The sequence below is a fragment of the Dromiciops gliroides genome, chromosome 3, assembly GCF_019393635.1.
Source record: "Dromiciops gliroides isolate mDroGli1 chromosome 3, mDroGli1.pri, whole genome shotgun sequence".
Taxonomy (NCBI): domain Eukaryota; kingdom Metazoa; phylum Chordata; class Mammalia; order Microbiotheria; family Microbiotheriidae; genus Dromiciops; species Dromiciops gliroides.
The window spans coordinates 583,100,217-583,111,980 of record NC_057863.1 but is presented as its reverse complement, the minus strand read 5'-3'; the positions used below and the strand labels follow the sequence as shown (position 1 = coordinate 583,111,980).

The window sequence follows — 11,764 nt, the reverse complement described above, 5'->3', positions numbered from 1 at the left end:
AGATTTCATCAAATCTCTTCATCTGGTTCAAGCCCAAAACAAGCTTACAAAAGGAGTGTTGGGTAGAGACAGATTCTTTTACCTAGATTAACTGAAGGACTTTGGCCTGTGCAACCTCATTTAGATGGAAAGGATTTTGGGAAAGATGTCTTACATACTTTCTGTGATGTCATATTCCCCAAAAGTTGAGTGACCTGAGTCATGTGCCCTCAGACAATTTTAATATAACCCACCTTCACTCATGTCAACCAATTAGATATGAATGATGTCAATCAATTAGATTTGTTTGCTATGTGATGGACCTCCTACAGTTGGAAGAGTATATGAATGCTGATCCTGCCACCATGAAGAATATTTGGTCTAAAAGACATAGCCAGTAGACTTCCTTTTATTAATAACTTCCTGGCATTATTAATAAAATATTAAAATACCAAGAAACTATTATTCTCATAACTTTAATCATTGCAGAAAGAAGGAAAGGAGGAGGGAAAGAAGAAAAGAAGGGAGGGAAGTAAGGAGAGAGAGAAAAAGAGGGAGAAAGGAAGGTCATTAATTAAGAAATTCTTATTTTGGGGGCAGCTAGGTGGCACAATTGATAGAGCACCAGCCCTGGATTCAGGAGGACATGAGTTCAAGTCTAGCCTCAGACACTTGACACTAGCTGTGTGACCCTGGACAAGTCACTTAACCCTCATTGCCCTGCCCCCCCCCCAAAAAAAAACAATCCCTATTTTATTCTCTGGTTCTAAAATATCTGGGAAGTTTTCCTTGATAATTTCTTGAAATATGGTGTCCAAGCTCTTTTTTGTTTTGTTGTTGTTGTTTTTAATCATGGCTGTCAGACAGTCCAATAATTTTTAAATGATCTCTCCTGGATCTCTTTTGTAGGTCAGTTGTTTCCAATAAGGCATTTTGCATTTTATAATTTTTTTCTTTTGGTTTTCTTTGTTTCTATTGGGGGGGGCAGTGAGGGTTAAGTGACTTGCCCAGGGTCACACAGCTAGTAAGTGGCAAGTGTTTGTGGCCAGATTCAAACTCAGGTACTCCTGAATCCAGGGCTAATACTTTATCCATTGTACCATCTAGCTGTCCCCACTTTGATTGTCTCGATGTCTCATAGAATCATTACTTTTCACTTGCCCAATTCTAATTTTTAAGGAATTATTTTCTTCAGTTAGCTTCTGTACCTCCTTTTCCATTTGCCCAATTCTGCTTTTTGAGGAGTTGTTTTCTTTTTTTCAGACTGTTCACCCTTTTTTATGATTCTCTTGAATAATTTTAATATATTTTTCCCTTTATTTCTTCCATCTCAGTGGGAGCTTGAATTCTGACCAGAGCTCCAGGTCACAGGGAAAGACTGCATGGACTATGGCAGTTCAACTGCAATCACAATTCCTGAAGCAGACAGTTTATAGTGACTCAGTTTTAATGCTCCCCAACAGAAGATATGTAGGGCTTTCTGCAGAGTGGTGTGTTGCTGCAGTAATTTCTAGGGGCTGGGCCACAGGACATATCATTAATCATCTAAATGCTTCCAGTATTTTTACCTTGGTATTGTACTAGTCTCAAGACTTCCAGAGGCTTGGTCCTAGGACCCCTGCAGGGTTAGACAAGTCTCACTGATTATGGGGTGGAAGTTTCTCCCCAAGCATCAGACATCTTAATCATTTTTGAAAGGGTAAATAGAGTTGAAGCTCACCAGAAATCTCTGTGTCTCTGCCTGTGTATGTGAGTGTGTGTGTGTGTGTGTGTGTGTGTTTACATTTTACACTTTTACAGATGGGAATAGGTGAGACAAACACACTAGGAAGTAACATCTTGTTTTTCAGGAGGGTGGTTTGTGGTGTGAGATTGCTCATCTTGTCTCTTTCTACAGTACCCAGAAAGTTAAATAAGTGTATTGTCTAATGATGTAAACCCCCTATGTTAGAGCTAGTGTCTCATGACCCCACTGCTCAAAAGCTTGCTCTCCCTCCCCCCCCCCCCTCTCTCTCTCTCTTTCTATCAAATACCTCCTATTCCATTGTTTCCACTTTTGGTGTAGACCTCAGCAGAAAGAAGGATGAGCATTCTCCCCCTCATATAAAACCCTACTAAACATTTAAGATAGTTGTTTGATTAATTATGGATTTTTTAGTTTTCTATTTTAAGCCTTATTTCTTTACCTTACACTGTCTTTGGTGCTGTTCCTTATACTTGTAATTTTCCTCTCCCTTCTCTATAAAGCTGTAAGGTGCAAAAGATATCCTTAAATTTTAACCTCTGTACACAAATGTGATGCCATTTAATTAGAAATACTATGTTCTCAGTACACTCTCATTCTTTGGTATATTGAGTATAGTATGGTGACAACGGAAGCAGTAAGTGGGAGAGACTGAGGGAGAGAGAAATAGTATTGAGGGAAGGAATCAGAAAGAGAAGACCATGGTCAAAAGAAAGCTGAGGAGTCAGAAAAAGAGGTAAAGGAGATGACAGTTCAGGGTAGGTCACAGGAAATGGGTAGAAAGTGATATGTGTGTGACTTTTTATAACTTTATGTTTGTCTGCACGAAATCTTTCAGTCAAGGCTACTTGGGTCCACCACACCTCTTATATTTTCTTCCACATATCAGCCCTGGAACGTTTTGCTAATGGTACCAACTAGTTTTTAATTGCTATTATTCTTTTAGGTTCCATTGCCTCTTCATTGGAAAACAGTTTTCTTCAATACCCAGCTTTATCATAAGAAAAAGGAACCGGCTTTCCTTCTTTGGCTTCAGTGTAACTACAGTCATTCTTTGAAAGATTCTTTGGACTTTATTACAAATCAGTTAGGATAATATGCAAAAATGTTGCTAGGAATAAAAAAAATACCCTAAAGTGGAAAAATTATATTTTTCACAACTGTATTATAAGGTATTTACAAAAAAAAAACACAACCAACTTCAGTATCAATATCCTCTCCCTCATCTCACTTATCATGTCCTTTTTGATCTTGTGTTAGGTATCACCTGCACTAATTCTATATCCTCTAGATCATTCATTAGCAAGGTGGTTCAGTGGATAGTGAACTAGACCTGGAATGAGGAAGATTTGAATTCAAGGCCAGTCACAGTCTAATGATGGGCAAGCCACATAATCTATATCTGTATCAGTTTACCTATCTGTAAAAGAGAGATAATTATAGTACCTATCTCCCAGGATTGTTAGAGGGTAAAATGAGATAATACTTTAAAGTGCTTAGCAAACTTTATAGGGCAATATAAATGCTGGTTGTTATGTTCTATTCTATTAATTTAGTTGAAAAACCTGTAGTGTTTCAGTCTTTCTAGAATTCAGTACCACAACTCTTCAACAGTCTTGGGTTTTTATTTGGATCTTTTTTCCCCTATAGTATGTACAAATAAATTCTCCTTTACCCTTGTGCCATAGGCCTAGAAAGGAAATCCTTTCTTTGGTTTCTATATCCCTTAATGAGAAAGTCCTGTTTTACTCTCTCATCATTCCAAGATCCATAAACCTTGGTTTAAGGCATCAAGAAAATTAAAGTCATTTATTTATTTGGTACTGTTCAGTATTACAGTATGCCTCAGAATTTATTCAGATCAGTCTGCTGGTAGCATATATCCTTGCCATAAAATTTCTGATAAACAGTCCTCAAGTCATTGCTAAAAGATCCTCAGTAATTGGGAAGTCTTCCTCCCCAAGATATTCCATTCCATTTTCAATAATGTTTAGTATTATTCAATTCAATTTAATAAGCATTTATTATAAATTTACTGTGCTAAGTATTGGTAATATAAATCAAGTAGCAAAAACAATATCTACCCTTAAAAGGGATTGCATTCTATTAGGAAAATGCAACATGAACATAGATCAGTCAAGATGGAATATATACAAAGCAAATTCAAAGTAAATTTAAAGGGAGAGAGGCTACCATCAAGGCAAAATCAAGGGAAGAAAGGACACCTTCACGAAGAGACATAAGGACAGTCATCATATAAAATGTGGCACTTAAACTTAGCCTTGAAGTAAGCACCAGAATTTATAAGTTAAAGATAAGAACAGATTTTAGTCAAGGTTATTTCTATTAAAAGTTTGGAATTGGTATATGGAATGTTTTACAAAGAGAATAGGAAATAGGACAGTATTGTAGAATTATAGAGTACAATAATAAGAATTGTTTTTAGTAAGTATGGAAAGGAAGTCTAGAACAAGAGTAAAGGGGGCTTTAAATGTTCATCAGAAGAATTTCTGTTTTATACTATAAGCACGTGGCAGCCACTAGAATTTCTAGAATAGGTGAATGACATGGTCAACACCATGCTTTAGGAGGATTAATTTGGGAATTATGTAAATAAAGGATTGGGGAAGAGAACCTAGAAGCAAAAAGATCTATTAAAAGAGTATTATAAGGGGGCAGCTAGGTGGCGCAGTGGGGAAAGCACCGGCCCTGGATTCAGGAGGACCCGAGTTCAAAGCTGGCTTCAGACACTTAACACTTACTAGCTGTATGACTCTGGGGAAGTCACTTAATCCCCCTTGCCTCTCAAAAAAAGAGTATTATAGTAGTTCTAGTGAGAGATGATCAGATCCCAAACTACAATGGTTATGATATGCATAGAAAGAAGAAGAATGTTAAAGATGTTGTGGAGGTAGGATCAAAAGGAGTTGGCAACTGATTTGATATAGACAATGAGGGAGAGAGAGGAGTCAGTGACAACTGAAATCATGAATGTGAAGACAAGAAGCACGTGGAAATTCATAACAGGGCATGTTTGGGGGAAAAAAAAGATATTGTGTTCTATTCTGGATGTCTTGAAATTAAGATATAAACAGGATATCAATTTGGAAATGTCCAATGAGGAGTTGCGATATGGGAGCTGAGGAAAGAGATTTGCATTGTGTAAAAACAAAAATAATAAAAATAATAGTTAACATTTATATAACACTTGAGGATTTGCAAAGCACTTTACATGGCAGTTATGTGCATAGAAATAAGAGCTAAAGTCATAGGATTAGTTGAGAATACCAAGAGAAAAGGTGAAAAGAGAAAAGGGAAAAAAGATTAGGAACACAACCTTGAGGTAAACCATTTTTATAGGAATGTGATGGGAATGATGATCCAGAAAAAGAGACTGAGGAACTGGCAGATAGGCAGAATAAACACCAGAAAATACCACTGTCCTCCAAAACCCAGGGAGAGATTAATATCTAGGAAAGGGGATGGCATCAGTATTTAGGTAGTTTTTCATTACATTTAAACTGTATTTTTTTCTGTTACTCACACATCACTTCATTTGCTATGAATGTGCCTTTGAACTTGGCTGCATTCCTGAATTTTACTTTCTCCTCACTACTAAGTCTTTGCCATATAGCTAACAATTTATAGTGCATCAAGATTTGCAAAGTGTCTTACAAGTATTATTTTATCTTCACATAAACCCTTGGAAGCAAGTACTATTATTATTATTCTAATCCTATAGATGTGAAAATTTAGGCAATAAAAAAAAAATTGACTCACCCATCGTCACACAGTAAGCATTTGTGACAGGATTTGAACTCAGGTCTTCTTGACTCCAGGTCAAGGAGCTGTCCAACCTAGATTACATAATCTCTTTTATTCCCCCTAAGATTCAGCTCAAGAACTACCTTCTAAATAAAGCCTCTCCTGATCCCCCACTTGTTTCTGAATGCACTGCCCTTCTCTCCTCACCAAAAAAGTTTGCCCTACTTTTCTGTATATTTTGTATATACTAATGTGGTTTCTATGGTTGAAAGGAAAATTCTTCATTTGGGCTTTTACCCTGATTAGAGGCAAAACTCAGGACAAAAGAATTAAAAGGAGTTATTATAAATTTGTTAAGGTAGTGTGGGGGGCAAATTTAATGTAGGGAGAGTTAATTGAGTGACTCACCATAATATTGGGGTCTCAGAAATAATGAGGGACCTCTTGGTCCAAAGCTCCCTCCCCTCTGAACTGCTTTTTTAGATATTTCTCCCAGGCCAATAAAAAAGAAGCTGCAAAGGTGAAATTAATAAAATCAAACTGCCTGTGGAGAGTGGTTTCTCCTGTTGACAACAGAAGCATATGTCACGGAGGACAGGCCAGGTGTGGCCCATCCCAATCAGTCTGCCACATTCCCCCCTTTGTTTCTTCGAGGAACATGGAGTGTTTCCTTGATGAATCAGTAGTAATGTGTTGATGTGCTGAAGATGTGTAATGACTTCAAGGTGGGAACAACTTTTATTGTTAAATCTTGGAATGAGATAAAGACAATGCAGATAGGTCAATGTCAACAGAAGAAATTTCATCTCAGTTCCTCTCCAAGGTAGTAAGAATATGCCAGTTTGCAAGTAGGGGTACAAACATCACAAGTCGGGGTATGTGACAAAAAGGTAATGCAAAAAGCAGAGCCTCCATCAACACTGATTGACAAGAAGGGCTGGAAACAATAGGTCACTGAGTCAACATAACTTTCAACACTACATGTTAAATGTAATTATATTAGTTGAGGCCAGGGACTCCATCTTTTTTTCTTTCTATCTTCAATCCCTAGTACATAGGGAATACCAAAAAAATCTTATTGTTTAATTCATTAATATATCAAGTCAAAATCTCTCTACAATATCTACATATCTTCCAGAGTAATACCTTTAGAAACCAAACAGGTTTTTCAAATAAATAAATAAATAATTAGGTCTTCAAATATTTGAAGACAACTCTTATGTTCCCCTACATGTCTTCTGTTGTTTTTTTTTTTTTTTTAGATTTTAAACATTCCATTTTTTTCATCTTTGGTTTTAATAAAGACATCACCATGCCCTTATTTATCTCATTGGTATCTTCTTACTGCCATGCCAATTTCTGTGGTAAATTGCTCCCCTTCAGGCCTAAAATGTCCCTGTCACACATTAATCCCTTTCTCTGATTCTAATGTTCATATCTTACTTGTAGCTTAGGTCCCTCCCCTGATCTAAACACTTATTTTTTTTAATGGCTTTAGAACCAAATCCAAGTTTTTAGAACTATTTTAAACATCAGAAATAAACATCATAATGATGTATTTACCCAGCTGAATATTCCATCCTTTACTGTCTAAATTATGCTTCATACTTCTCTTTTGAAAGGAGTTGTACTTGGCATATGCAGTATACTATAGTAAGTTAAAAAGACATTTTTACATTAATGGTTGCGGTTGTTAATTCACTGCAGGGCATTTTCCTTTAGAGTGAATATCCTTAGCACTTTGACACGGATTTCCTTGGTTTTTACTCCATAAACAATGGGGTTGAGAGCAGGAGGCACAAGAAGATAGAGAGTAGACAGAAGAATATGGGCAAAAGGGGCCACATGGCCAAAACGATGGCTAAAAAATGAGAAGAAAGCAAGAACATAGAATTCAAGGAAGACAAAAATATGAGCTGTGCAGGTGTTGAGTGCTTTCAACCGTGCCTCCTTCTGTGGAAGGTGAAAAACTGTCCACATGATTAGGGTATAGGAAACAAGAACAAAAACCATGTCAAAACCCAGAATGGCAAATGCTACAAACAACCCAAAGGACTTATTTATCTGGACATTCCCATCCAACAACTTGACCACAGCCATGTGCTCACAGTAAGAATGGGCTATGACTGTGGAATGAAAAAAGTGCAAACGTCTAATCAGGATGGGCAGTAAGCCAACCAATACAATGGCTCTCAATGCCACTCCAAATATCATCCGACTCAGTATGGTTGGTGTGAGGATGGCTGAATGTCTAAGAGGATCACAAATTGCCACATAGCGGTCAAAGGCCATGGCCAATAAGATACCTGATTCCATCCCTTGTAGGGCATGGATGAAGAATAGCTGTGTGAGGCAGGCATTAAAGGCCATGGTACAGGCACTGAACCAGAAAATGGCCAGCATCTTTGGGGCTATGGCAGCACACAGACCCAGGTCAGTTGCAGCTAGCATAGCCAGAAAGATGTACATGGGCTGATGGAGGTTGCGCTCTATTGGGATGATGGTCAATAGGAGAACATTCCCCAGAAGGGCTACTATGCAAACTATGCAAAAAGGGAATCCAATCCAGAAGTGTAGGTGCTCTAGTCCAGGAATTCCAACCAAGGTCACTGTTGCTGGGTCCAAAATTGAGTTATTAGGAATTCCCATGATGACTGGCAACAAGTACTTGGTGTAATTTCTGGTCTTACTAGATAGGGAAATGTTCCAGAGGATTAGCAATGTCCTCTGGGTGACATCTGGGATAGAAGAAGGACAATCTGATTGTTTTATCATTAGCTCACTTTCAGAGAGTCTCTCAGATATTGGAGATGTCAATCTTGTCTGACCCCTCTACTGTTACTCCCATGACCAAAGTATCAGTGGCTGCAGTGGCTGAACAGGAAAAACATGATAGAACTCCACAAATCCACTTCTCTGAACCATATTCTGAAGAAAATAAGAAAGGATATGATTTTATTAGGGGATACTTAATTGGGAGGAGGTAGAGCCGAATGTGTAAATAAACACAAAGACTGGAATTTCAGATTTTCTCTTTTTTCCTCTGATTTTCATGGTCTTAAAGTTGGAAGAGATCTTAAAAACCATATAATCTAGTCCACACCTAAACAGGAATCCTTTCTACAGCGTCTTCAGTAAGTCATCATCCATTACTTAAAGATCTCGACTGAAAGGGATTTTACTGCCTCTAGTGGAAGATCATTCCATTTGTAGATAACTCTATTTCTTAGTAAGTTGTTATTCATTTATATATCTTTTTTCCTTTTCAGTATATACTCATTACTCATCCTTTTGTAATTCAGGACCAGCAATAATAATTATTGTTATTGTTATTGTTAATTATTTTATATATGAACTTAAAATTTGTAAAGCACTACACATATATTATTTCATTTTACCTTTAAAATAACCCTGTGATTGTCATGCTAGAAGAATTATTATCCACATTTTACACATGTAAAAACTGAGACTAGATATATTAAGTGACTTACTTATTGTAATATAGTTAACTAGTAATTCTAAGATGGATTCTATCCATGACATCATAATACTAAAAAAAATTAATTCCAACAAAAGGAAGGAGAAAGAAAACTTTGAAAGAGAAAGCAGTGTGGAACAGGCATTCAAACAGACTGATGAAATTCAGGCAAGGATACACAAATGATGATGCCTACCTGAAAAGACACATAGAAATCTCAGTGTTGACAGAGACCTCAGAAACCATCTAGTCTAACCCACCAATAAATAAGATTATTATCCACAAAATACTCTAGACATATATAAACCACCCATGTCTTTCTATTACAAGAAAGCCTCCAGTGAGGGAGAGCACACCACATCCTATGGTTGCTTATTCTACTTGTTAGCACTAGTGGTTTCATTTTTTTCCCTTACATCAAGGCTAAAATTTACTTTTTTGCAATGTCCATCTAGAAAAGTGTTTTTCCCCAATAAAGCAAAATTAAACCACATGAATTACATGAAAAGATGAATCATGGGATTTCATTGATATTATTATGTTGTAATGAAAGAATTGGGTGCCATGAGATGACATAGGTGTTAGGTAATTATTTTACTTGGTTAAAGGCACAATACAAGTTTATCTTTGGTGAGAGTTTCTAGCCTCCAGCTCTTCCTGTAGATGGGAAAATAAATGGTTAGTATTTATATGGGAACAGAGAAATATAGGTGGATCAACAAACGGTGACAATAGGCAATTTTCCTCAATTACTGAGAGTGAATATGGGATGTACACATTCAGTCCAGCGTGTTCGTGGGGGAGATTCATGGAACACTATGTAGTTCTATAAAATGAGGGCTACCAGCCTACTTCAGATATCTATAGGGACATTAGATATTGTGGTGTGGTCTTTAGTATGGGAAGGGACTTAAGCTCATCAACTTTAGTCAGTGGTTTCTTAAAGAAATAGGCTTGAGTAAGAAAAGAGAAGTAACTTTATCTGAGTTGCATAGAATGAATCCAACTCTATTTCTTTGTGAAGAAACTCTGAAAATACCTTTGAAGTATGGTTCAACAGGGAAAATAAAGGAAAGATTGAAAGGAGAGTTGAATCCAGTTATGATAATAGGTTCAGAAGTATTGATGGCAATAGGATCTTATGATCATAGGTTTATAGGGGTAAGGGACCTCATAGTCCATTTTTAAAGACCTCATAGTCCATTTTTAAATTTCTGGAGAGGTAAAGTCACTTTCCTAAGGTTACATAATAAGTAAGTTACAGAGCAGAGATTTCAACTCAGGAATCCAAATCCTGCACACTTTTCCAGTGTTTTGAAGGACAAGGAATCAACCAGACTCCAGGACCAAGAAGGTCATGGAGCAGTGAGTATTTATACAAGGATTAGGTATTAGTGAGTTTCAGAAATTTGTAAAATTAGAAATTCCTTAAACCAATGTCAAAAATGGAACTAGGTCTAGTCCTAAGGATATATGAGATGGCACAATGAAATGAATGTAGGAAGTCCTAAAGCCTTGGGGAAGATCCTTTAAATAGGATAGGAACTGGAACTATGGTTTTATTGGTATAGGGAGCTTCCTGATCAGGTGAGGACCTCTATCAATACAGGCTAGAATGTTATTTCTAAATTATAATTTTAGAGAGTTACCCAGGTCACTGAAAGGCAGAAGAATTTACCCAGGATCAAATAGTCAAGGGATAATTGAATCCATGGCTTCCTGAATTATAACTCAGCTATCCCACAGCATGTTTATTCTAACTACCCAAACTTCTATTAGAGGCAGTCAGTGAATGAAGAAATATTTATTGAGTGCCTACTTTATTCTAGGCACTGTGCTAAGCACTAGACAGGCAGAGAACTAGGTTCAGGGCATGAGAAAAAAAAATATTATGTGGAGAATGGGACTGATATATGCCCTAAATACCAGTGAGATTGGCATTTCCTCCCTCCATATTTCCATTGGAATCATTATGGGCCATTAATCTTTAATTTTCTCTACAGGTTGTACTCTAAGGAGAGCAGTTTTGTTTTGTTTTTAATACTGAAACTCCCAATATTTTGAAAGACTATTTTCAGTTTCATGCCTTGTCTTTGTTCCTAACCACCCTCAAAAGATTGGGGACATCATCCCTCCTTCAAAAACAGGGTCAGGCAAAACCTGTAATCAATTATAATGTCTTAAATTATTCTCAATAGATGCTTTGAAATACTGTTCAGATTTTTAAATGACCTATTCATGCTACTTCATGTTTTGTTACTTATAATATGTTATTTGCTTGACTTACATAATTGTTTCTTGGACATATGACATGGTACATATGATATATGAGGGGGCAGTTAGGTGGCGCAGTGGATAAAGCACTAGCCCTGGATTCAGGAGTACCTGAGTTCAAATCCAGCCTCGGACACTTGACACTTACTAGCTGTGTGACCCTGGGCAAGTCATTTAACCCTCATTGCCCAGCAAAAACAAACAAAAAAACCAAAAACAAAAACAAAACCAAAAAAAACCATATGATATATGACCTATAGCTTTAAAATTTTTCATGTATATATCTGAAATATTTGCAGATAACAATGATTTAAAAAACATATCCATAAACCAGGACTTTAATATTAGGCTTGCAAAAGAAACCAGGAGTCATAAATTTTGTCTGTTGACTAAAGTCTTCCTTTATCCTGAACTTCAATTGTATATCTAGTGACTGTTAGTATACTTGCCAAAAAAGAAGCTGGTAGTATCAGATTCATCCAGAAGTTCCTAATATCCTTGAGCTAGCATCACTCGGATGACTT

General features: G+C 36.8%; 1 protein-coding gene across 1 annotated transcript; it reads right to left on the bottom strand.

The window, feature by feature from the left end:
* Positions 1–7,186: 7,186 nt before the first annotated feature.
* LOC122751267 (olfactory receptor 52A1-like) lies at positions 7,187–8,137 on the bottom strand. Its single transcript, XM_043998251.1, has one exon. It carries the CDS (start codon positions 8,135–8,137, stop codon positions 7,187–7,189), a length of 951 nt encoding a protein of 316 aa, XP_043854186.1.
* Between the last annotated feature and the right edge of the window lie 3,627 nt (positions 8,138–11,764).